The sequence below is a fragment of the Terrapene carolina genome, unplaced genomic scaffold, assembly GCF_002925995.2.
Source record: "Terrapene carolina triunguis isolate 2854851 unplaced genomic scaffold, T_m_triunguis-2.0 Scaffold633, whole genome shotgun sequence".
Lineage (NCBI taxonomy): Eukaryota > Metazoa > Chordata > Testudines > Emydidae > Terrapene > Terrapene triunguis.
The window spans coordinates 3,769,024-3,796,386 of record NW_020664984.1 but is presented as its reverse complement, the minus strand read 5'-3'; the positions used below and the strand labels follow the sequence as shown (position 1 = coordinate 3,796,386).

General features: G+C 50.0%; 1 protein-coding gene across 1 annotated transcript in view; it reads left to right on the top strand.

Annotated features, from left to right (window-relative positions):
• The window catches only part of CUNH20orf27 (chromosome unknown C20orf27 homolog), a 119,042-nt gene that overhangs the window by 65,369 nt on the left and 26,310 nt on the right, over positions 1-27,363 (top strand). Inside the window, exon 3 of the mRNA XM_024207034.2 lies at positions 3,211-3,349. Within this exon, the coding sequence (XP_024062802.1) occupies positions 3,211-3,349 (139 nt within the window). The remainder of the gene's footprint in view (positions 1-3,210; positions 3,350-27,363) is intronic.

Here is a 27,363-nt window from a genome sequence, read left to right as displayed (position 1 = left end):
GCTGGTTGGGAAACTATTTTTTGGTGGTGTGAAAAAAATCTCAACAAAAGCAATTTTTTATCATTGTTGTTGAAAGCTTTTCTTTAGTGTTTCAAGTTTTCATCAAACCCCCATCTTGTTTTTTTGGCAGAGCGGATTGATTTTTAATGGCTGATTTTAATTGGCAGGCAGGAAACTATTTTAACATTTTAATTCAGAGGGCTTTTGATAAATTGGAGAACTGAGCTACAGACAACAAAGTGAAAATCAGCAAAGACAAATGTAAGGTGCTACACCTAGGGCTTGGCAGCAGCACTGCTCAGAAGGATCTGGGAGTTGTGGTGGATCCCAACCTCAACATGAGTCAGCAATGTGGTGCTGTTGCAAAAAAGACAAATGCAATTTAGGTTGCATTAGCAGAGGCATAGCCTGCAAGTCACAGGAGGTGACAGTACCGCTCTACTTGGCGCTGGGTAGGCCTCAGCTGGAGTACTGTGTCCAATTTTAGTCACCAATGTATAGAAAGGATGGAGAGAAACTGGAAAGGATCCAGAGGTCAGTGACAAAGATGATCAAAGGGATGGGATGGAATGGAATGCAAGCCATATGCGCAAATGCTGAAGGAACTGGGTATGTTTCGTTTGGAAAAGAGGGGACGTGATAGCAATCTTCAAACACTTGAAAGGTTGCCATAAAAAAGATGGAGAAAAGTGGCTCTCTCTTGCCACAGACGGCAGGACGAGAGGCGATGGGTTCAAACTACAGCACCGCAGACTGAGATTAAATCTCAGGACAAACTTCCTCACTGTCAGAACAGTAGGACAATGGAACAGATGCCTAGGGGGGTTGTGGAAGCTCCGTCACTGGAGGTTTTCAAAAGGAGGCTGGAGCCACCTGTCTTAGATGGTTTAGACACAAGAAATCCTGCATCTTGGCAGGGCTTAGACTAGATGACCCTTGTGGTCCCTTCTGACCCTGTGGTTCTATGTTTTTCATTTGTACTTTTCAGTTATTTTCCTAAAGAAAGGTTGATTTTTTTTCATTGGTTGGTAGCCATTAAAACATGTTGATTTGCCACTAAATGGAACCTTTACACTAAACTTGGTGTTTCCTTTTGCTAATCAGGAGACTACACTATATGTATTGCTTATTTAAGCAGTTATTTAGCTTGACTTACATTTATTCAGATTCTTAATTTTTAATATTTTATTATGTTAGGAAATGGTGAATGATGCCATTCTTATTTAGTAGATGATTAATTTGCTTGTGATTGGGTCAGGCTCTATTTGGATTGTCATTCAAATTGAATTTAAAATGCTCAGAAACAGCATTTAATTTTTTAAAGTTAAATTACCTTAAATGAGCTGGTACCATAAGCAAAAATTTTTATCAAAGCATGGTTTGCATTTAAAATAAACTGATTTATTAAACATAGGAAGTATTATCGGTAGAAGTAGTATATTGAATTGATTGTTTTCAGTTATGTCTTTCAAGATTTTAGAACTAGTAGATCTCATCCCCTAACACCTTGTTTTGGTTCATAGATTGGAAGGGGAAAACAAACTTTTCTGCTTTTTCAACTCTGAACTGGTTTCTTAACTTTGAATGAACTAGTCATTGAACTGAACTGGATGAACAAACTGAAGTGAAGAAAATATTCTTTCTGTACCCCCAGAAGAGACTCCTGCTATCAAAAGCTGGTTTAGCACTTCAGCAAACTGTGGTTCCGGGTCTTAGCCAGTGACTTCCACCAGATCAGTGGTTTGACTTTCTTAACTTGGCAGCAAACATACTGATTAATATTTCTTTTTTGTGTTTAATTTAAATGATTTTAATAGATTATTATAAGTTTAGGCCTTAACATAGGTTTTGAATTTCAAGTTTAATTTTAAATAAATTTATTTTTTTTAAATTAACCAGTATTTCATTTAAATAAAAAACACTTTTAAAACAACAACATTTTTTTATTTAAGAAAGCACCAATCGATTTCTGTTCCTGGTTTTTGAACACCAAAACCAAACCCCCAAAATTTACAGTTTAAAATAGAAAAATTTTGATTTTTGGTTGTGAAAACCCCAAAAACTGTTTTTTAGGGGGTTTTGGCAAAAATATGAAACTTTTTTTTTGACTAAACCAGAATTTTTTTCATGTGAAAATTTCATGTCAAACAAAAAAAAGTGGACTTCTTGATCAGCTCTGCCCTCCTCCCCTGCTTTTGGTGCCATGCCACTGACTTAGGGTGCTTAGGGACATAGGGGGTTGGATCAGGGCCTGGGTGCTGTGACTTTCCTAGTAGTGGAACCACAATTTTCATGCCCTTCAAGTCTCCTGCACCCTGCTGTATCACCCCCACCCCCACATTCCCTCTCCCAGCCGTGCAACCCCCCCACCCCAGCCAGGGAACATCAGTGGAGAATTATCCTGATATCTGAGGAACCCATCCCAGCAGCAGATCAGCCTGGGGCCTTTCCCTGCACCCCCACTAGACTCTCTGCCTGACGAGCACAATGAGAGCTGCCTTTTCTTTGCGGCCCGTCTGCAACGATCTGGGACCCGAAAGAGAAGCGCGTGCCCCACACTTGTTCTCTTTCTTTGGCCTCCAACCCAAGCCCCGAGCGATGCTTTGCCCTGGTACAGCGCCGTTCGTCAGACACCCTCAAAGCATTGCGCCCACATTCGTGAAACCGTCCATCTCCAGTTTCCAGGTGGGGAAAGTGAGGCACGGAGCGACAAAGGGCATACTGAGTTGGTGGAAGAATTGGGATGAAAACTCGGAGCTTCCGGCTCCCTGGTCCCTTGTTCTAATCATTTATTTTGGGTGGTGTCACGGTTAAGGCACTGGACTGGGTGTCTGTAGATCTGACTTCTATTTCTTGCTCTGCCCTGTGTAACTGTGTACCTCAGTCTCCCCTCTGTGTGATGGCAGTAATAATCCTTCCCTTCTCCATTTTCCCTATTTAGATTTATAAACTCTCCAGGGCTGGGACCATCTCTCACTAGGTATTTGTACAGCACCTGGCCCAGTGAGGCCCTGATCTCAGTTGACTACGGTAACACAAAGAACTACAATGACCAGCCTGCCCCTCAAACTAGGCTTTGTTCCCGTGGATTCAGTTCCTTTCTCATTGGCACCTTGTTATTTTACTTCTGTGGTTGGTGTTGTTGCTGCAAAGTGTTCAATACGATGGCAAAGGTGACCCTGCAACCTGCGTTTCTTTCCCCCCTTCCAGGTAGGGTTTCTGAAGATACTGCACAAATACGAAATCACGTTTCTTCTGCCTCCCATTCAAAGGCTGGGGAAGGACGTCTGTGCCATTCCGCTTCCAAACGTGAACCTTAAAGTCATCAGCATCACGCAAGTGGCTGAAGGTAAGACCCGCCCTTCCGGCGCCAGCCTACGGAGGTTCAGAAGGGCAAACGTGTTTACTTGAAGGTAGTTTTATTTGTATAGACTCTGTGATCCCCAGGTGCTCTGAACGTCTTTCTTTCCTTAATGCCCCCTGCATAATGACTTCGTAGAATGAGGGGGTATCAGCATGTGACGTGCCAGATGTAGGAAGGCATTAGGGGAGTGCACGCACTCAGCCAGCCGGGGACCCATTTCATCCTCCCAGCTGGGCAGCAGCTCCTTTAGGTGGCCGGAGCCTAGCAGCAGAAACCAGGGCTAGCAGTAGAATTCTTTTCAAGGTGTCGACCAGCATGTGGACAAGGGTGATCTAGAGTACTTGGATTTACAGAAAGCCTTTCACTAGGTCCCTCACCAACGGCTCTTAAGCAAAGTAAGCAGGCATGGGAGAAGAGGGAAGGTCCTCTCATGGATCAGTAACTGGTTGAAAGAAAACCAAAAGGTAGGAATAAATGGTCAGTTTTCAGAATGGAGAGAGGTAAATAGTGGTGTCCCCCAGGGGTCTGTCCTGGGACTGGTCCCAGTCATAAATGATCTGGAAAAAGGAGTAAACAGTGAGGTGGCAAAATTTGCAGACGATACAAAATTACTCAAGACAATTAAGTCCAAAGCTGACTGTAAAGAGTTATGCAGGGATCTGGCAAAACTGGGTGACTGGGAAACAAAATGGCAGATGAAATTCGATGTGGATAAATGTAAAGTAATGCACATTGGAAAAAAAATAATCCCTACTATACATACAAAATGATGGGGTCTAAATTAGCTGTTGCCACTCAAGAAAGATCTTGGAGTCATTGTGTAGTCATAGTTCTCTGGAAACATCTGCTCAATGTGCAGCGGCAGTCAAAAAGGCGAACAGACTGTTAGGCATCATTAGGAAAGGGATAGGTAATATGATAGAAAATATCATAATCCCTCTGTATAAGTCCATGGTACTCCCACACCTTGAATACTGTGTAATTCTGGTCATCTCATCCCCCCAAAAGATATTTTAGAATTAGAAGAGGTACCTGTGACACTCTGCACCCCATATTCATCAGAGTGGTTTGACTGTGATATGATTATGGCATCATTATGATGCATCTTATACAGAGTGTGTGGTGAGGTGTCAATGGAAAAGTGATGGTTTGCTAATATGATTATCCTATTAGTATGAATGTCTCATTTTTGTATCTGGAGTTATGAATATTGACTCTGCATCTTTATTTCAAATGTGCTTGTCATGGGTAACACCCCCAAATCTTTACATCCGTTCTGCCGCACACTGTGAATGGTCTACTCGAGTTGAATGGCCCATCAGCGAAGACAATGGGCCATGGGGAAGGCTTATCTTCACCCGATGAACTGTCCTGGGGATGCTTCAGCCAGCCTATGGATACTGGCTGCCATGATTCATCGGGACATGCAAGGGCTTGTGACTAGATCACAGGACACTGAACTCCTTTTTGGTACCTGTATTTTTCCACAAACTGGGCTGGGAGCTTGGCTTGGAACAAAGGGGTTCCCGCCCTATGGAATAAGCTATAAAAGGGGAAAGTGACGTCACCAAAGGGCCTCACTCCCCACACAAAGACTGAACTGGGGGAAGTGCTGGTCCCAGGCAAGGAAGAAGGAAGCCTGCCTGTGTATGGAAGCTTGGTGGATTGTTTATACTATCTAACAGGGTGAGATACTGCTTAATTCAAATCCTATATAGTATATTAGGCTTATATTGAGTTTTAGTTTATTTGCTAGGTAATCTACTTTGATCCGTTTGCTATCCCTTATAATCACTTAAAATCTACCTTTCTGTCGTTAATTAATCTGTTTTATATTTTATCTAAGACAGTGTGGTTTGAGTGATGTGCTTGGGGGAAATCTCAGCTCAGGAACAAGAGTCCGTGCACTCTAGAAGTGGCGGACAGGGTAATAATTCATATACTGGTCAGGACGGTACAGCTCTGGGGTCCTAGGCTGTGGAGGGAACCCATCACAGTACCGAGAAGGGCAACAAAAAGGATTAGGGGTTTGGAACAGCTTCCACATGAGGAGAGATTCAAAAGACTGGGACTGTTCAGCTTAGAAAAGAGACGACTAAGGGGGGATATGATAGAGGTCTATGAAATCATGACTGGTGTGGAGAAGGTGAAAAAAGGAAGTGTTATTTATCCCTTTACATAACACAAGAACTAGACATCACCCATTGAACTAATAGGCGGCATGTTTAAAACGGACATAAGGAAATATTTCTTCACACAATGCACAGTCAACCTGTGAAACTTGTTGCCAGGGGATATTGTGAAGGCTAAAAGTATAACTGGGTTCAAAAAAGAACTAGATGAGTTCATGGAGGATAGGTCCATCAGTGGCTATTAGCCAAGATGGGCAGGGATGCAATCCCATGCTCTGGGTGTTCTTAAACCTACGACTGCCAGAATCTGGGATTGGACAACAGGGGCTGGATCACTTGATAGTTGCCCTGTTCTGTTCATTCCCTCTGGGGCACCTGGCATTGGCCACTGTCAGAACGCAGGATACTGGCTAGATGGTCCATTGGTCTGGCCCAGTATTGCCGTTCTTATGACTAACCCAAAAGGATCCCCAGAATGTGCCCTTAAAACAGAGATGTTCCTGCCTTCCAGGGGCACATGACTTCCCTGCCATCAGCGTGGTACACGGGCGCTGTGTGATAGAAGCCGTTTAGCACTTGATTAGGTTGGCACCCATTGCAGCTCTCTGATGTGAATGTAACGTGATTGTAAAGTGACACCCCCTAGTGGCGGGTTCAAAGAGCGAATGAAAGTCTACTCCTGCTGGCAACCGGAGCCACTGCTTCAGCGCAAGTGGCAGATGTCTGCGCTGTGCTGCTGAAGGCCTGAGGTTCAAACCCTGCTGAGGGGGGTTTTAGATATTGCATGACAGCATTATGGGTGGTGTGGGGCATCCCAATGATAATTGCAGGGGCTGTCACATGGGATATCTGGGTTTCCTAGACCTGTATTTATTGCAGCAGTGCCTGTAGGCGCCAGTTGTCACTGGGGTCCCTGCTGGGTCATGTGCTATATACACACGTCCTGAGACTTCCCTGCCCCAATGAGCTCACTAACCACCAGACCACTCTGCCTCCCAGTACCCCCTGCCCCACTCCTTCACTGGCTGATCCGGCTTCTGCATCTCATCTGGCCAGTGAAGCAGCAGTCGCAGGCTCCCAGTGGAATCCCGGACCGACCCTGGAGGCTGAAGGGACAGTAACGCCGAGAAACAGGGACAGCGTGGTGGGAAAGAGCCTCTTTCGATCAAAACTTCGCTCTTGATGTGTCTGCATTGAAGCGCAAGTGGTGCTTGTTACCAGTGGCCAGTGAAGGGTTAATAAACCCTGGGGATTTTAGCACCCTGCTTTACTACCTGAGATTTACATCTCATTGTCCACCAGCTCCTCGGCCCCATTCCAGCCTGCAGCCCTCCTTAAAGGGCCAGCGGAGGATTCCTCTTGCATGTGGACGATTGTAGGGCGAGTTGGGCAGTTTCGGTGCTCCCCTTCTAGCCCCAGCAGAGGGAGCGTGGCTGAGGAAAGAGGGCGTGGCCAAGATGTCCCTCTGCTCTGGCTATTTCCCGACTATCTGACTGGTCTTTTGGGGCTGTGGACTAAATGGAATCTAAATTTGTCTAAATGGAATCCCAAGGGGAAAGTTTTCAGTTACAGGAGTAGTGCTTCCTTCAAAATGCTTTGAAAAATAAATTCATCTCTGTTCACCTAACAACCTGTCTCCTTCTGGCCTGGGTCATCAACAGCGTTTGAACCTGTGACCTTCTGAACAGCAGCACAGATGTTTCCATCACTTGAACTAAAGGAGTAACTCTATCAGCTGACAGCAATAGTAGGTAGTTATCCTCTATTGGACTAGCCACTAGAAGGGGGCATGACACACTTTATTAGTGTGTTATGCTTGTTTGGGGTTTATAATATTTGAGGAACACAGTTGAATAAGAAAACACGACACAGGGTCATCTGTGTTCTTACCAAGAAAGGGATAAATTCTGTTTTCAAGATTTTAGGGCCAGTTCTGATCTTGGGGGCCCAGGTGTAACCTTGGAGCAACTCCCAATGTGGGCAGATTTACACCGAGATCAGAATCTGACCCTCTTCACCCTCCTGTCCCTTTTGTTGTTTTGCACTATAAATACTTTTAATATGGTGAGAGAGAACGTTTGAAACTTACTGTAGCCCAATAACTAGATTTCACCCAGCGTTCTGTATCATTAGCAGTTGAAGCCCATTGTGTTGAACCTATGCGAGTTTCTGCCATTGTGGGTTGACGCACATTTCCTCTTTGAAGTGAAGCCTGATTCTAGCATTAATTTGTTCCCAATTGCAGCGAAAATTCTGGAGGGTTGGGCCATAGGGTGGAAACCTGCACAAGACAAACACAATCTTTTGTAGGTGTTCTTCGTAAGTATCAAGTTCTTGCATACAATGACAGCATGTTGCTCTGTTCACTGAGTCACTGTAGGCAGTAGGCGCTCCTCCCTGTGTGCTGACTTATCGCACGCTGCCCACACATCAACGTGGGAATAATAGTGAGCGTCCTTGAGTCTCTTGTGTCTGTCACTGGATGTGGGAGTGTGTTTCTGCCTGTAGAAAAGGCATTTCTCCTCCAATTCCGTTGCTGATTTTAACTTTCTAATCTCATTCCACAAGTGGTGATCAGGAAACTCATTCTTTTTGAAAGAATAGAATCCTATTGTGTGCCTTTGAAACTTTACACACCACTTTGTCTTTGCCACTAAAACTCAGGAGGAGGATGAAAACTATGGTGACTATTATTCTTAGTATGCATTCTGTTAGCCCCTAGAGGCTGCAGTCGGGGCCCCAGCTGCACAGCCATGGAGGGAAAGGACAACCCTTGCACCAAAGAGCTCAGTCGTGCATTATGACAACATGCAGCAGGGGGATGATACAAAGAGAGGGTGGAAGGCAAGACAACAGTTAAACAAACGGCACAGTAAACAGTAGCCACAGCTCATGGCCTGCATAGGGGTTCGTTCCTCAGCACGGCAGAGGTGAATCTTAAGGAGGGATTTTTGCAAGGAGCTAAGGTGGTGGCTTTATGGATTTCTTTTTTGGGAGGGAGGGAGTTTACCTCCTGCATAAGGGATATTCTGGGAGGAACTGGGCAGGTGTTTGAGGAAGAAGCTGATTTGTAGGAACCTGGAAACTGCCAGACCGGAGCAGACCTGAGGTCCATCTAACCCAGTATCTCGGACAGTGACCAGCACCACATGCTGCTGAGGAAGGTGCAAGAACCCAGCAGCAGCAGCAGCTGTGGGATAATCGGCCTCTCGCGTTAGGTTTCGTCCTGATTTCTCATAGCCAGGTTGACTTAATCCTGAAGCGGAAGCATGGTGGGTGCCAAAGACTGGCAGCTCCGGCGGAGCGAAGTGGTGCTAGTCTCCGTACACTTTCCAACGCAGAGCGCTGTTTTCTGTCTCTAGAAAGCAAACCCAGTGCCATTTGGTGCCAGTCAAACAATCTGCTTTAGCTAACCATAGAACAGTTCTGCACGTGGCACCGAATATCCCTCCGTCTCCCTCCGAATGTCATTGGGACAGACAATCAGTTTGGGGGTTAAAGAGGGGAAGGGTTATCTGCTTGTATGTGTAGCCGCCACTGGCTGAAACCTCTGCTTGTGCTCGCCTCCACCTCTGTGTTACTGCCGAGTTTGGGGCTCTCCTGGCAACGTTTCTGTCCTCTGCCCTGATGTGATGGAATATGTGACAGTGGCTGGACTGTTTCCAAGCAGATCTTGTTTTCCTCCCACGTGTGTATAAATGTCCAGTAAGTACAAGATCTCATTTCAAGTAGTGCATTTAGCTGCTGGGTTTTTTAACCGCAGACGCCTTGCCTTCTGGAAATTTACTAAGGGACGGGATGTGAGTTTGGGCACAGATCTGGAGCAAAGGGTGGGCTGTAAATGGCACTGCCCATGGAGGCAGGGTGGCTCCCGGACACCCCTCTACATGGTTCCTTCCCTGCTTGTAAGTAGATGGGCAGTAAATTAGTAACCCTGCATTCACTCCCCTGATTGGCTCAGCCGCTTTGGCCAGTGAGTGAGAGCTCCTTTCCCTTCCTGGCCCATCTGGTTTAGGCAGTGAGTAAATACTTACTCTTCCATGCCTGGACCCAAGAGCCAGGTCTCCCTTAAAGGGTATGGGGGGGGGGGTTCTTTCTCCCTCTACCTCCCTTGCATGGGTACAGTGTCCAAGACACAATCTAACCCTGAGCTGTTTGCCGCTAACATCCTGCAGCTATGAGTTCCACAGCTTGTTAATGGCATCTGCACAGTTCTGGGAATAAGATTTGTTAGTGGCATTATCTCTGTTGTGGTGATGCTGAAAGCTCTCCTGTCAGGACTGGGGCCCCATTGGGTAGGGTGCTGGGCCTGCACATGGCAAGACACAATCCCTACCCCCAGGGAATTTACAAAAAGAACAGGAGTACTTGTGGCACCTTAGAGACTAACAAATTTATTAGAGCATAAGCTTTCGTGGGCTACAACCCACTTCTTCGGATGCATATTGAGTGAAACATATCGAGGAGATATATATACACACATACAGAGAGCATGAACAGGTGGCAGTTGTCTTACCAACTCTGAGAGGCCAATTAAGTAAGAGAAAAAAAACTTTTGAAGTGATAATCAAGGTAGCCAAGTACAGACACTTTGATAAGAAGCAAGTGTGAGAATACTTACAAGGGGAGATAGATTCAATGTTTGTAATGGCTCAGCCATTCCCAATCCCTGTTTAGCCCTGAGTTGATTGTGTCTAGTTTGCCAAATGTTGTGGGGTCATCTTGTGTGGATTCTGCATTTGTGGTGCACTGCTTGAATCATCGGGATTGGTCGTGGAGCTGTCCAGTCCTGCCCCTCCCTAGAGACAAAGTACAGGGCTCCATCCACACCATGCAGGAGCTCGCTCGCATGGTGTGTGTGTGTGTGTGTGTGTGTGTGTGCCACACCGTAGCAATCTCTGGCAAGGGGGCCTGTTGTGCCAATGACCTTTTCACCCTCCCCAGGCAGATGGAGGGGTGACAGTGGAACAACACCGCCCCCTCCCCCGCCCTGTGCTACCCCTTTAACAACTGGGGGAGGAGGCTGAGCTCCCTTCCCCATGGAGCAGTTGTGCAGGAGAGACCTGGCCTGGGTCCCCGGAGAGGGTGGGAGGTCACTTGCATCTGTTCTCGGCTCCCATCTGGCCATCCGTGTGATCTGTCCATGAAGGCTCACCCGTGAGGTGGCCTGATGGGCCCTTGGACTGGGGACTCCAGCTGGGACCCCACCTTTGACGTAGGGCCGAGGGGCTTGTGCTGCCCCCAGGACTCTCACCTCCTTCTTGGGCCCCAAATCTGCAAAAGTGACCAGAATGCACATGCAAAATGCTAGGCCTGGGGAAGCTGACCGTGCAGACCCTGACTTGCGTGCACATGAGTAGTCTTGCACACTCATGTGTGTAGTTGTCTGTGTCACTGATCACACCCCAGTCTCTGTCAATGTCACTGGTTTTACCCCTGTATCTTCTCTCTCTATTGTTAAGGGGGGGGGGGGGAGATAGCTCAATGGTTTGAGCATTGGCCTACTAAATCCAGGGTTGTGAGTTCAATCCTTGAGAGGGCCACTTAGGGATCTGGGACACACACAAAAAACAAAAGAAACTGTCAGGGACAGTGAAGGCAGGGGGCTGGACTTGATGACCTTTCAAGGTCCCTTCCAGTTCTATAAGATAGGTATATCTCCATATATTCTTTTTTATATATTATTCTAAATGCAACTTACATTGAGAGTCTTAACTCCCTTTTGTCTTGGTGTGTTTCCCTCTCCCTCCAGCCCCTCATCTCTTGTGTCAACTGGAGGCACACCCCCACCCCCATACCCCTTTTGTTCTCACTCCTGTGTTGCAGGGTGCTTAGGTTTCCCTCTATCTTTTCTCCCGCTTGAGGTCTCAGCTGCCAGGTTAGCCGTGTAAATCCAGCTGGGCTGCATTCTGCCGCTCCCCTGTTCTGCGTTGGTGCATCCTTTCCTGCCCCACCTCTTGTCCCAGCCTCTCCTCACCTGCACTTGTTTCGGGTTGAATGACTCTGAGAGACAGTGCTGGATTCCGCCCCACTCAGGCAGCTTTGTGGGCAGGTTCTCTGACATACCAAAGCTTTTCAACACTCAGAGCTGGAAGAGACTTTTATAGGATCATCCCATTCATCATCCTGCCTGTACTGGATAGTTACCTACCCATGTACTTCCAAACACTTGCATGTGATCCTACTAGTTCTTCTGTACCATGGATCTCAAAGCACTTGACCAAGTACGTGCTGCCCCATTTAATTTAGGGGGTGGAAACAGAGGTACAGAGAAATGAAGTGACTCCCTCAAGGTCACATGGCGAGTCAGGGGCCTTGAACCTGGGAGTCCAGACTTGCAACGCTGTGCCTAATCCATTCGATTGCAGGTCACGCACTAGGATGGGACTCTCTGCAGTACTCCAGTGGTTGATGGTTTCCACTCGGGTGGCTTAGAAACAGAGGGCTTTGCCGCTCCTGCCAGTGCTGTGTCAGTCATGCTCCCGATGACAAACAGGTACAAATTGCCTCTAGAGCAGAAGCAGATCAGACAGCTGACGGCTTTCAGGCGAGGGCTCCCAGCCGTGCTAGGACAGTCACAGACACACGCTGGCTTTTTTCAGGAGCCCATAGCTGGGGCGTTAGCTGTTCGTTTGAGCCCAGAGGCAGTGCCTTCCTCTCAGAGGAACAAACCAACAGGGACCTCTAGCAAGGAGCAGGAATGGGGAAATAAGACTGCCGAGGGGCTATTGCTAAACATCTAGTACTCTCGGGTGTAGCATTCCTCACCGTAGCATTTCTGTGCCAGAGGTTAGACGGACCAGGTGAGCCCGTCTGGTGATCCGGGTACTTATTTTTCCTTTATCCCCGCAATGCATGAGTCAAGTAATGGGGTAGGGAGTCTCTTAGCTGCTAAATCTCCAATTTCAAGCCAGTCAGCAGGGACGGGGGGTTATTCCCTGGGCTCACTTGGTTTGTGTGAAATGAGTTGATGGGGTCTCTGTCCCAGTGAGACATCTTGGCCACCACCACAGCTGGCCCCCAATTAGCCATCTGGGCTGCCCAGTATTTCCTATGGTAGGCGACAGATCTACTTGCCCAAGATGCCGAGCGAATGCTCACAAATTCACTGCCAGCACCACCCAGTGTTGGGGGCAGGAGGCACCCGTCGGGGGGAGAGACCGAGGGGTTTTTGGTGCTGTGGCTGCGGGGGCGGGGTATCGTTCATTTACCTGCCCCAATGGCGTAGCCAGAGCAGTTAGAGCAAAAATCAGAGCGCAAATGTTAGTGGGTCAAAGCGACAAAGGTGAGAAAAACAGTTTCTGCTCCGGCTCTGATCCCCTTCGCCACCAGGACTGCTGTACCGGGCTCCGTTCTGTTTTCCCCTGGATGCATTTGGATGCTGAGTCGGACATCTGGGGCCGGATCGGGGCAATGGGCCCTGTCCAAAACTGCCTTTTACCGCGTCCTCAGCGATTTCAATACGAGAGCATGCGGAAGCAGCCTGCAATCAAAGCCCGCGATGGCGAATTGTCCAGAGGTAGCCACTCGAGTGAGCACCATAGGCTCCTCTGGACTCTCTCATCAGCCATTTCTTTCCCAGCTCGGCACTCACTTGAGGGGCTAATCTTTTGGGACACTTGGCTGCTCAGACTGAGGTGACGGGGGCCATAACAGTCCCTAGCTAGCTGAGCATCCTAGTGCGGTCTGCGCGGTCTCGTGAGGGCCCACAGAGCAATGCACGGGGTCAGGCGCGCAGAACAAGCTGTCAAGGAAGCCGACAAGCAAGCCGAGAAGGGAGTTGGGCAGCGTTCACCCTGAACCAGATAGAAGCGCTTGCTGTGTGACCCCCTTAACGAGGCTTCATGGGCTGGGATCTAGGGTGGAAAAAACCCTGCTCGCCTGCTGGGTGGTTTAGTGCTTCTCCGCCAGGCTCCCCACTGCACTTTTGATTGCTTATCTTCGAGGCCAGTTCCAACTGTCCCAGGCCGGGGGGTTTCCACCCTTTCCCCTCGGGAGAATCAGTCAGAGCTTCCCAGATCTCGGCCCCTGCAAGACTTGACGGTTCGTTAATTCCCCCCCCCCCCCATTCTTAAATTCATCCCGTTAAAGGTTATAGGTGCCTGAAATGCTGTGGAGCTCCATTGGGTAGAGCACGGGACTGGGAGACCTGGGTTCTGTTTCCAGCCCTGCCACAGACCTGCTGTGTGCTCTTGGGGGGCGGGGGGGGGGTCTCTCAGTGCCTCGGTTTCCCCTCCCACCCTGTGTGGGTCTGGCCCATTCAGACTGCAAGCGTTCTGTGGCAGGGACTGTCTCGCATTATGTATCTGTGCAGCACCTGGCACAGTGGGCCCCCGATCTGAGCTGGGGCCTCTGCGAAACAAATAACAAACGGGCTGCCTCAAACCTAACTCTAGCATCGCTACCTTGCTGATGTAACCTACCCAAGGAGATCAGCCCCAAGAAGGCAACCAGTACAAGTTTATCCCGGTGGCATATCCTATGGGTCCATGATACCTTTTGAATTCTACATTACCCTGCAGCATCTGACATTCGTTCTTGGGATGCTGCTCTGAAGGGCGGCCCAACTTGTGACTCTCATGTGGAAATATGGTATCTGTCAGCGCTATCACCTCTCCTCTGGCCTGTGACAACCTTGCAAAGAAGTCGTCTGTATGATCTCAATAGCAGGGTTGCAGGCTGCCAGCATGCCAAGCCCTCAGCATAATTCGGCTGCTTCTGAGAGCGGCACGCCAGATGGAGCTCGCCCAGGTTCTGCCTTGGCAGGGAGATCCGTGACCCCAGCGCAAGGCTCTGAGAATGCCGGGACTCTAATTAAAGCTGCTGCATTTCGCTAGTGATTCCTCCTAATCCCAGAACACCGGGGTTCTTGTAAATGGAGCAGAAGCCCTTTGAATGTTTCCTTGCGGAACAGACTGGCCTGGTCCAGATGCTGCCCTCTGACCTGGATGCATCGGCATCCTTGCCTCCCCTTTTCAGAGGGATACAGGCTGTGAGCCAGGACCACCTGCTGGTCACATGCGCCCCGCGAGATTTTCCATCCTCTGCTAGGCTCTTCCACAAGACACTGCCCGTTAGCAGCCCTGACATTTTGAGATCGCCACACGGCTTCCCAAAGAGTCCGTTCAATGGATGCATTGGGGTGCCAGCAGGCTTCTGAAGTGGGACATGATAGATACCCTACTGGGAGGTTAACTCCAATTTGGAAGTGAGTTGTGTCCCTGCCCTGCCTTTCAGTAGGAGCTGTGTGTCTATCCCCCACCTTGTACACTGGAAAACCTTCCTCTGGGGCTTTTTAATACAGAAGCTTATTGAGTGTCAAGCCTAACCTATATATATATTAAAAGGAGCTCTTTGCCTGTTTGTAACAGTGCGGCTCTGATTTCAAAAACCAGCCACTTTGTGGGAGCAAAGGAAAGTAGATTTCCGTTCTCTCCTCTCCCAAATCAAATTGCGGGTTTTCCGAGTGTCGGCGGAAAAAGGAAAACATCCTGCAGCTTAAATCCTAAAATGTGATTGATTTATTTTTAAATTGTTTTTATTCGATCACTGTCCGTGATCTGCAGCAGCTCAGTCTGGGCTGTGGAACGCGTCAGGAGAAGCCAGTCACTTGCATGTTTGATGGCAAAGAGCTGATACTGTGCAGGAATCTCGTCGCTCTAATCAATTTGTTCCAGCAGCTCTCTCTAGTGCCAAGCAATGATAGGCGCCACGCTCCACGGGGCACGCGAGCTTTACAGTTGTGGTTGGACCTCAGTCAATGGTAAGTTAGTGCCACTGTGTGAGGTGCTGAGCGCCAGAGATAACACAAGGAAATAAATTCCCAACTGTCCGCCGACACCGTGGGCGGCATCCATTGAATTCCCCATCATTCAAATCTGTTCTTTGCTTTCTCTGTCCCAGTCTGCTGAGGAAACTGAGCCCTTCCCTCTCCTCTGTCCTGAAATCTGTGCACCTGGGGCCTGATCCAGCACCCTTAGACCCAAAGAATCCCATGGGCTTTGAATGGGACTCTCAGTTCCATTCGTAGATGTGCTGCGCAGTGAATGGAGTGGGGGGGACCCTACAAACCCACGTGAAGAACTGTCCTGTAGAGTTAAGTTCTGTACCTGCAAAATGAAATCCTCTTCCCCGGCCAAGCCAGGATAGCCCTGCTCCCACATTCACACATCTCCCCCCTGTGTTCTGCAGCGCCCATTGCAGTCCCAGGGTGCAGCGGCCTTGCACCTCCATCCTGCTCTGCTCGCCCCCCACGCTCTGCCCGCTCGTGCTGTCGGCAGGAGCTGCCCCTCAGAGCAGATGGTGGAGCTCTTCGGAGCTTGGCCTCGCAGGTGGGGCAGCTGGGAAGAGTTGCCCGTGCCCGGGGTTGCTCGTTAGAGGCTCGGGGGCAGCTCTCCAGCTGGGATGAGGGACCTGGGTGCGGGAACTGAGCCGCTCCAGAGGGGCTCCGATGGCATCGGTCGTTCCCCCGGCAGCCCGCTCTATCGCGAGGCTGGCAGTGAGGTGGCGGACGGCCTGTGAGTACCAGCGGGAGGGATCTGATGGGCTCCTGTCCCATGGTTGTGCTGGAAGCGCAGTGGGACGACTCTGCCTCCCTGCTCAAGTCTGTCAAGTCCCAGTTGGGAGGCGTGTGTGGACTGTCCTCTCCGTGGCTCAGAACTCTTCCCTGGTGCGAGGCCGGGCGGGTTCCTCGGCCGGGCGGGCAGAGCGGATTAGCCCAGCGCCGGGCACCGCTGGAACCACAGAGCGCTCCTGGGATGGTGCAAACTCTGGGCCTTCCGCTTTGAGGCCAGGCTGATGTGCAGGGAGTGCTGGGAATCCTCCCGGTCCTGCTTGGCTGGTGGGGGGAGTATTGGGTCTGTTAGTGGGGGGTCCTTGCCTGTCCCCCTTTGGGAGTGGCTGTGCGCTCATCGCTTGCAGGGGCAGAAGGGACCGTTCTGACCATCCGGCCCAGCACAGGCCAGGGAACCTAGCCCAGGGACTCCTGCAGCCAGCACCTGGCCGACTCCCACCCAGTACTCAACCTGCCCCTTGGGTTCAGATGCCAGAGACCCGGAGTGTCTGGCTGCCTCAGCTCCTTGAGCCTGGGCAGACCTGGGCATGGCACAGACGCCGCACGGGCCGTTCTGGTAGATTGTCCTGGTGATGCGTAAAGACTCGCCCCTCGGAAGGGGGCCCATGCAGCACACAATCCCCTCTTGCTCCCCATCCCGAGGCCTTGTGGGAGCCATCCAGGGAGGGCGGCATGGACAAAGGCATCGTCAGCCTGTCCCTTCCCACTCTGTAGGACACTGTCCAGGAACGTCCACGGCGGAGCTCCTCCTTTCGTGTCTGCCATGCCCAGAAGCTTAGCAAGTTCTGCTGCCCGTCCCCATAGATAACGAGGGCTCACGAAATGCCTGGAAACAAAACCCCAAACCACATTTTGAGATGGTTGCACCATCTTGTTTTAAACTCTCTGCTGTGATGCTCGGTGCACTCTGGTTTTATCACCTGCAAGCAGGGTTTAAGGAGCCCTTTTGTTTGAAAGGTTTGTCATGCAGCCACTGTTTTTCGAAGAGAATTTTAGCTCAGCCGTGGGAGGAAGGAGGGATCATTAAAAAGCAGCTGTGGGCTTGCGTAGGCTGCAGAGAGCAAGCAGTTGACCCCAGCAGGGCTTTGATGCCTGGTATTGTACAGGGGGATCTTTTGAAGCTGGCACATACAGGCTGGAGTATTGGGTGTCTATACAGTTAATTGGTAAATCGTATGGGTTTTGATAGGTCAGAGGGGTTTATACATCTAAAGGCAGTTTGTTCAGCTCAAAACTCTGCGGGGGGGGGGGGGGCATAAATATGCTCATTTACTTTAGCTGATGTTGACCAGGTGGCCGTGGGTCAGACTGAAACCTGTGAGGGGTCATGTCAGTTTTCTGTTGAGATCCGCAGAACTGGAAGTCAGTAAATTCCTTCCTCTCTCGCTTTGAATGGGCAGCATGAAGCCCTCCTGGAATTCCCATTGACAGTCTGATTCATTCGCTCTCATAGCAGTGCTGTACCCCCGTAAAGCCCCTTTTGGTCCATCGATCTTGAAAGTGCTTACCAAAATAGGTCATTGCGAGCCCCATTTTACAGATGGGGAAACTGAGGCACGGGCATTGGGTGGAAACACAGCACCTCCATTCCCAGCTCTGACCCAGAACTCCAGCCTCTTGGCTCCCTGCCTGATGCCTTCTCCACTGGTGCACACAGATGAGTTAACTTGGACTGTACAGGGTCACCTGCAGTAACGCAACCTTCAGCAGTAGCCGTGCGGTGTGGATGAGGCGTGGGACGGAAGTTAGAAGCTCTGGCTGCTCCTCCTGGGCAGGTTCCTACCCTGCCCTCACCAGTGGTATCTGAGCGCCTTCCAGCCATGCATTCGGCGGTGGGGATCGTATCGATCCCGGGTGGTTTGTTCTCTCATCAGCTTCCCGGGGGAGAGTTGTGTGTGCAGTGGAGAGGTTTGTCATGAGAGGGTTTTTGGAACATATTTACTATGCCTGCACTGCGCCATGTCGATGTCAGAGGAGGCCGGCTGGAGAAGTTCACCCAGCCCTCGGCACAGAACGGGGGAGGTTTGTGATGGTTCTTTGTCCCTGTGGGAGTTCATTCCCCAGGCTGGGACTGGGCTGTGCAGGCTCCCACCGGCGCCATCGCGTCGGACTCAGCGTTCGTTCTCTCTGAGATGTATTTTCAATCTCTGCACGGCCATTAAAGCACCTCGGGTGTTTCAGTTGATCCGGCACCCTTGGGAACGCTCCTCTCTTGCGGGGCAGCGGGCGGGGCCGAGCAGGGGGGATTTTACACTCTTCAGCCTTGGCACGGGAGCCTCGCTTTACTTTGTGCTTCGCTTCAAGCAGTAGAAGAGCCCAGGTTTGGCACTTGCCCAACATCTTATCCACACTCGCGGGGAGTGAGGCTCCTGGCTTGGTCAGCAACAGCCAGTCCGAGCCCATCAGAGTGACAGTCTGTCTCCTGGATCTGTCACCGTCTCCGGCGTACGGCTTCCTGAAGCTGTTAAGAATGAGCAGCTGGTGAGAGCAGCTGTCAGATGCAACGGAAAATGGTGAGTCCTACTCCTGAGGCGGTGGGTCTGGACGCTTTGGGCACAGCCGCCCTGTTCTCGGCCAGCTCCCTTGGCTTGTCATTGATTTCCGTAAGGCTTGGGAGATCTGGGTTCAAATCCTCATTCTGCCGCCGGCTTCCTGGGTGACCTTGGGTAAGTCACTCAGTCTCTGTGCTTTCATTCCCCAGCTGTAGCACGGGGCAATCGCCCTGCCCTGCCTTACCAGGGTGCTGCGAGAAGAAATACATTAAGGATTCTGAGGCGCTCAGATACTAGTGTAGTGTTGGCCAGATACATGCCTTGCACACGTTCAGTTTATTTCACAATTCTTGTCTTCCTCTTCCCTTCCTCTCACCCGGCACTGGCTTTATCTCCATCCCTTCGCATGTTCTGTGCACTGGGGCAACACCCTTCTCCTCCACAGCATCTGCCCCTTGGAGGAAAAAACCTTCTTGTGTGTCAGATCTCGTCTGAGCCTTTCTCCCATTTCCTTTGCAGCCCCTCAGCAATTCATTATTGCACTCTGTCCCATACAACCTCTTTGGATCTTCGTTAGCCCAGGAAATTAGGGCTCGGTCCTGCCCGCTGTTCGGAATGCTGGTCCCGCTCCAACAAAGCACTTAGGCATGTGCTTCCCTTGCAGTTCTCCGAGTCAAACGCCGTGATAAGAAGTGCTTTGCTGGAATGGGGCCAGGGTTCTGAACCCCTTGCAGGATCAAGTCTGTCAACAGTATTGAAATGCCAGGTCCTACGGTGGATTGGAGGCGAATTGGCTCAAACCAGCAAGTTAGTAACTGGAACCGGTTCTGTGGAATCCGATGTGTGGGGAGTTTAACGGCTCTCGGGTGTAATTTTACTGTCAGCGAAGCGCAGCTTCTGCAATAGAGCAGCTGAGCACAACAGACCTGAATTATCTTGAGAATCTGTCTCTTGGTCCTGGTGGGTGTGTCTAGACAGGGAGCTTTGTGTCTGTATCAGAGATTTCTCTGGTTCTTGAACTGCTTGTTTGGAATCATTTGTCTCTAATGAACGTTCCCTGTGCGCCTGGCTGATGGCAGGGTTCTGTTGTACCTGGATACAGCGTGGCTGCTTTCAGAGCTGACGTTTGGGAAGGAAATCTGTATTAAACTCATTAATGCTTCAAGGTAGCGGGTTGTAGTCCAGGCAAGTAGGATTTCTGTCCTTCCGAGACATGGCACTTAACCCCTAAACCCACGTTTGTTATTCTCTGCCACGTTTGCTAATTGTTAAAGAATTAATCAAGGGATTTGCTTTCCCAGCCTATCTTCTGCTGTCGGAAGGGAGCATGCCCAGGGATGCACAGCGGATCAGTAGCAGAGCCGGGAAGAGAAACTAGGTTCTCAGACTCCCAGTCCAGTGCCCCATCCCCAGCCCACCCTGCACTGCAGGAGGAGAGAGCCTGTCTCTGCTTTTCAGTAAGCCCAGCCCTGTGGTGCGTGGGGCCCAGATGATAAGAACGACGGAAGAGGAGGTGTTTGCGCTGAGAGGTGATCCTGTGCGAGTGAACGGGCAGGGAAAGGCTGGGCCCCCATTGGCCAAGTCTCTTAAGCCACTATCCGGATGGGAAGTTGCCAGGGAGCCATTTAAATTGCCGATACTGGAGCACAGGGAGTCCCAGCGTGGGAAAGTGACAGTGATGAGCACTGTGGGGAACCATGTTCATTGCATCAAATCTGCTCCGTTGACAATAAGAAAGTGTCTCCAACTGCTGGGCCTGCAGATCCCCTCCCCCGACCCCCTGGGGCTCGGAGAGTCAAGCTGGGTTCTCCGTCACCAAAAAAGGGATTTTGCGCTGGGAACATAGTTAACTTGTTCTGCTGCTGATGCCCAAGCCAGGGTAGAGCCCAGTTCCTTCTGCTGTAGGCTCCACAGGGCTAGTAGGAGTAAAGACGCTAAAACTCTGTTTACATCTCAGGAAACACGGCTCAGTCCATGCAGGGAGTAGGTCTGCTGAGAAGGAAGGTGCCAGTAGTACATAGTTGCTTTTCAGAGCCCCATCTCGGCACTGCTGTTCCTCAGTTTCCCCATAGGGACCATCGATCCTAGAAGTCTCTTTAATCTACTGACAAAGGCATAACAAGATCCATCAGCTGGAGGTTGAAGTCAGTAACATTCAAACTGGGAATATGATAAGCTTTTAGCAGTGAGGGTAATTAACGAGTGGAACAACTCACTGAGGCATGCTGTGGAGTTCTGAAAGAGAAGTGCTAACTCAACCACAAGTTCCTGTGCCTGCTGCGGGAATCCCTGGCTGGCGTTATGCAGGAGGTCAGACTGGAGGGTTTTAATGGTCCTTTCTGGCCTTCGCCTCAGTGCAAATGGGAAGAATTCTATTTGCCCTTTGCAAAGCACATGGAAAGCTGTGGCTGAAAAGCTCTAGGTAAGAGCGAAGTATTAGTGCTCTTCAGTGAAGGCTGCGGACAGAGATCGCGAGCCTGAAATCAAAACCCACAGGCCGCCAAGTAAAGAGCAGCCGAACGAACGCTAAAGTCAAGCCAGGATTCAAGAAGCAGAGAGCAGAACAAGGCTTGATGTTCCCCCCCCACAAACCTAGGGGTGCCACGAAAAAAGATCCCATGGAGAGGGAAAGCCCCCATCCTCCTGTTACCGGCGGGGAAGGTCTTGTTCATGAAGAGTGATCCTTAGGTTTCCCTCGGCCTTTGCTCCGTGCTTGCCTTCAAAAGAGCTGGTAAGGCCACGGCAGGTGTGGGAGAATCTGCTCAGGGCCTGCTGTGTGGTTACCAGGGGTGGTTCTGAGAGTAGGTTGCAGCTGAATGACTGAGAGATCCTGTTTAGTTCTCCAGGGATGAGCCATTGCCATCTAAACCCAAACCGAGCTCAAGTGCTGCAGCAGGGTTTGGTATCTGACATTTAGACAGCACTGATCTGGATTTGACCAGTGAGTTGTCGGGCTGCTGGGAAGAAGGGGTTTTGCATGGCAATATCTTTAGGCTAAAAAACCGTTGTATTTTGACCCCAAAAATGGCATCTTGTGTATCGCAGGCCCGCCGATAGATGGATGGGCAAAGGGGGCAATTCCCAGGGGCCCAGGCGATTTAAAAGGGCCCAGGGGCCCGCCGCTGCAGTAGCGGTGGCCGGGAGCCCTGGGCCCTTTTAAATCACCCGGGCAGGCAGGGCTCCCAGGCGTGCGTGGTGGTACCGGTGGCGGTGAAGGCAGCCGGGCAGGCATGTGGAGGCCCTGGCCGTGCCCCATTGACTGTTCTGCCCGGGGGCCCAGAATTGCTGTCAGCAGGCCTGCCTGTAGGACATTATCACATCTTAGAAGTTTAAAGTCCTTTTCAGGTTCCACCGTCTGGCCTTTTACCACTGATGTTTGTTTGTTCACTTCGTTCTTCTTGGGCAGTGAAACCACACTGACCTGTTTCACTCTTGTTTATAATGAGTTTCACTTCCTGCTTTTCATGTGCAGTGTTGTCTCGGTTAGGTTTCCAGTGCTGCAGGGGAAGGTGTAAGTTGGGGGGAGGGGAGGATGGGGGTTGTTCCATTAGCACTTCTAAAATTTGCTAGGCTTTGGAGACATCTCCCCCCCTCAACCCCCAAGTGCCCCGCTAAAGTATTTGTCGCTCTTTTGAGTGACATACAGCCGTACCATCCTATACTCCTTTCCACCAGCCTCCTTTGAATTGCCAGCCTCTGCTGCCAGGTGCCTCCTTGCTCCGAAGGCAGGTCGTTAATGAAATTGATCTGTCTGATCATTCCCTCCCTTCTCCCTCCTCATTACAGCAGTGATGGCTGCAGCAGATCAGTGGGTGCAGATCTTCATGGCTCTGATGGAGAGCAGGAGAGGCAGCACCCAGGCGGTCTGGCCTGAGCCGCTCCCATTCTGCCAGTCTCTCCCGCTCCTGCTGCAGTCTCTCAGGCTCAGCACCATCAGCCCGTGCTCCCACACAGTCTAACTTCCTGAGTTTTCAGAGCAGCGGAGCGCCCATGATGCCCTGCGCTGCGGGCTCCATAAAGAATCTCTCTGCCTATGAGACACCACGACCCATTCTTCTGCCAACGCTCCTGCGAGCCTGTGGATTGCTGGCCCAGCGGGCGAGTGGGGCTGTAGACACCTCCCCATCTGAATTTGTCTCCATCCAGATGCTGCAGGGAACAATTCTGCACGGAGCAGGCGCTGGGCTACGCGATCGAATAGCAAAGATCTGCCTCGCAGGGCCAGATTTGGAGGGGACGTGTAAGCTACACGTTAGGACGCTGATGCAAGGGAGTCCAGGCTGGTGAAATGTAGCCTCCCGGGGACTGATCCTGCTCCCACGGATGTCTATGGGGATTTTGCCTTTGATTTCAATGGGAGCAAGATCATGGTCTGGGAGACGGTGGGAGTTTTAAGTGGGTGGTGGAGGAGGGGCTATCTCAGCACAGCTCTTCCCACCTTCTCCTGGTACCTGCTTTTCCTAATGCACTTACTGGCTCTGACCCCTTAGTTCCCTTAGACTCTCATAAAGCCGCTTGCCATTGGGAAATGCACAGCCCCATCTCCGTCCCCTCTGAACTCGGCTCTGGGAATTCTAGGGCAGTCCTCAACCAGGAGCAGAGCGCTGCATGTGCCCTGCAGGCTTCACTGACGGGCGAGGGCGGCGTGAGAGTTCACACAGCTGCGTCTGTGCTTTCCATGCTGCGCCTGCCCAGGAGGGAAGCGTCTCTGTAAACACCTGTCCAGAAGAGTGATACTCCCCCCAGGGTGCAGTAACCTTGGGAGCTGCCCAGGGGACGTGCAAATCCTCATCTGCTGAGAAGATAAAGATAATTTGGAAGAGGCCCCTGCATGCTTCAGTGTCTAAAAACGCTAAGTCTTAATACTGAGCAGGAGGCTGTTCAGTAACCCGTGTGTCTAGAATGGAATGCCCTGCACACATGAGAGAGGTCACTCGCCTACTGAGCTCCTGGAGCAGGAACTGTCCTTTACTATATCTGTACAGCCCCTAGCACAATGGGGTCCCAACACTAATGGAGGCCACTAGGTGCTACCGACGTATCAATAGACGGGGCAGAATTCCATTTGTGGTGTTATCATTTTGATGGATAATGTCAATATTTATTTTTAAACATTTTTCTATTTTTATCTGTTTACATTTTCGCTGTTGTGGGACATTCTGACGGTCAGACAATGCAGGGGTTGGACAATAATTATTTAATGACCGTAAATGCTAAGATTCAAAAACCTAAAAGCTTTGATAACTATTAAAATATCATCAACATCACATGTAAACCCCCACAAAATAAATATCCTTAACTCAAACTCTGGTAGGTTCTCAAGCAGCATTGATCTCACTTTGCCTAGCTGTACATTTCGATTATCATCAGTGGAACTACTTTTTTTGTCGGTTTGTGAGAGTATGGTGAAATTGACATTTACTGATTAAAAAATCTAATTCTTCCAAGCCTAAATCTGAATGATTAATACATGTGAATCAATACATTTTGCATATGTAAATCATGTATATTTCTGTAATTAGAGATGAGCAATTATTTCACAACTAGGTAACACAACAGATTTTAGTTTCTTTCTGCTTGTTGAAGATCAACATATACAGACCCACTGAATAGGCTATTGGGAGGATTCAAACCCATAACCTCTAGTACCATACCGCAGGCCTCTACCCCATGAGCTGAAGAAGTCAGTCAGCTAGTCGGTGGTAGTAGTAAACTGTCGTAATCCTTGTGTGGACCAGTCACTAGCGGAGGATGTGACACACTTTGGGCTGTGTGCGCAGATCGTGATTTCCTTGAAATAGTTTTTCTGGGTGCGTGTCAGCAAATCACTCTGCAAATTCGATCCACAAACTACAGGACAATTTGAAATCTGAGCCATGTTGCTTCAGTCGGGATGGAGCAGAAGTCACAGGCTTTCATTCGGGCCCCCTGATTGGGGGAGAAAGCGTACCATATAAATTTTTTCTTGGGATACTTGTGCACAAGACATTGAAACTTGTTTCCCAGGAATGTTTGTGCCTTTTGAAAAGCAACAGAGGGTCAAACAGTTAAAAAAACAACTAAAAAACCCAAATACAGACCCTTTGGCTGGGTGAGTTTCAGCTCCGTCCGGTTGGTTAAGTCCCATCTGCACCTCACAAAGCTGCTGAGGGGTGGAGCCTGCTTTAATTTTAATTGAGCTGGGCTCCGAGTCCTCCTTATGGGTTAGGGGCCTGGTGGTTCTTCTGTGTACAATAAATAGCCACATAGGGTGTATTAAAGATGTCAGCTTAGCTTGGCAGGAAAACACACACCCATTTGAAGCGTTGCCAGAGAGTTTGCTTTTGGCCTCTGTTTCTGAACGATAAATCAGGCTCGTAGACTGACTTATTGATCCGTGTTCTCATAACAAGTAGCTCTTTAGGCAAATGTAAGAAAGGAAGCTATCTTGGTTATTTATACTGTGCCCATCATATTGGTGGTTCTGGATGCCTGCCAAAGTTATGCAGTGCACATGAAGATATTCTTCTTTCCTCCAGCCTGCCGGGACTGGGGGTCATTGTTTCCTGTCGGGGTTCTTGTGGGCAGGCTGGTGGGAGAAGTGGGGCTTGCGTTTTGCTCTGAAAGCCCAGAGGTTGACTGCTTACCTTGGCTTCTCACAAAAGGCGAGTGGCCTGCCTCTGAAGGTGTTTCCTGAACCAGGGCTTTGGAGCTGTGCTCCGGCTCCGCTCCAGCTCCAGGCAAAAACCTGCAGCTCCACTGCTCCGGAACTGCTCCGGGCTCCAGCTCCGGGCTCCACTCCAAAGCCCTGTCTGAACACCCGGGCCTGCCCTTTGAGAAGAAAGGTTCCATTGTCCCAGTAGAACATCGCTGTGGTGGGAGGTCATGCTCTCGTGGGGTGGGCTGGTCCCATGAAGAGACTGGGTAGTGAGAACTCAAGTCCTCAGCTTGTCCCTCCAGGAAGTCAAGGCAGAGTGGGACACAGGGTGATGGGCTTGGGGTGGTCCCTGGTGCTGAGCTGCTGTGTTCTGACCCGGGTGTAGGTGTTCCCTGGACTGTGGTCTCGTACCTTAATGCTGAGAGTTCTGGAGGTCTTGGATGCCCGGGTCACCGGACTGCTGGTTGGAACTTTTCCGATGACTGTTTTGTCGGAGAATGACAGTTGGTGGAATCTGAAGTATTTTGCAGAAACACGTCAAGTTTGATAACTTTTCATCCGATCACAAGCAGGGACAGGGTTCCAACAGAAACCTGCCTGGCTTCCTGCTGGTTCACTGGGGGTAGCCCCACCAGATGGACTGCCCCAAGGCTGAGGACCCCAGGCTTCTCAGGTCCATGGCTCAGGAGTAGCCCCACCATGCCTGACACTGGAAGCTGTTTGGGGCAGGGACTTGCTATGAGTTTATATGTCACCTAGCATAATGTAGCCCTGATCTCAGTGCAGGCCTCTGGGCATTTCCTTTAGGAAAACCTTTGCAAAGCACTTTGATTGATGAAAAGCATTCTGTTAATGCTAAACATCATTAATATGGAGCAAAATGTGTGTGTTCCCCTAAAACATTTGTTCTTGAAGGTAGGGTGAACTGTCAGCCACTGACAGAGCTATGAATCATTCGACCTAAAGCTTCTGAAAGCCTCAAAGGGGAAATCTTGGTGGTTCCAACGGATGCTATTTATCTTATTGCTTTCTTTTGTTCTTGCCCTGCCGTGCCCTTAGCAACCAGTTTAGATGCTTCATAAAGCTTGAATTGTTACATAGAAAAGTTGAATCAACTATGATAATTGCCTCGACTGCCAGAGCTCATGAGCTCCATTCTGCAGATTAAAACTCAGAGAATGTTCCCCCCCCCCACTCCAAATGTCACTTTCCTTTGAGTCCCTCTTCAGGCATCGCAGCGGTAATTGGCAAAGATTGTCGACTCTAGAGGTGCACGTTTTCAGCTTACTCATGTCAAGCCGCTGTTTTTCTGTGTTTCTCGTGAGCTGGGGATTTGACTAATACCTTTCCTCAGATGAAAAGGCTTAGCGTGGTTTGCTTTTATGTTGCATTTTTCTCTGGCCTACGAGAAATGAGAACATACTGGGCTGACAATACTTCCCCCTCCTGCCCCCTTACAATTTTCAAACGTGTGGCTGACAATAAAGGGTAGCAATTCCCTGTTTGAATAGCGCTGATCTACATTTCAGGTATCAGCTGTTCGCCCTCACAGGTATGAGCTGTTGGTACTTCTGAAGAGCTCTTACAAATATTGTCTTTCGATGTGTTTTTCACGTGTGGGTCTACTCTGAAAAGTTTGCAAAACCTGCACAGCCGGTTCCATAACGTAGGCCTGGTCTACAATACAAACTTAGGTTGATGGAAACCACCTTACGTCCACCTAATAATGTGTGTGTCTACACTACCAGGTCCCTTCCACTGACCTAACTCACCTGTTACGTCGACTTAATTACTCCGCCTCTGTGAGAGGCGTAGCGCTTAATTCCATCTTGATGTGTCGACAGACAGGCAGTGTAGACGCAGCATTGTGTACGTTGACTGAATTGGCCTCCAGGACGTGTCCCACAATGCTCTACTGTGACCGCTGTGCTGATCGTTTTCAACTCTGCTTCACAGCAACTGGGTACTCAGGAAACAGCCCCTCCCCTCTTAAAGCCCTGGGAACTTTTGAATTCACATTTCCTGTTTGATCAGCATGGAGAGCTTGCCAGCCCAGCTGATCACGGTGACTCAACGCCCCAAACGCGCTCCTGCCTGGAGTACACGGGAGATGGTGGATCTTATTGGTCTGTGGGGAGAAGAGTCTGTGCAGGTAGAGCTCCGAT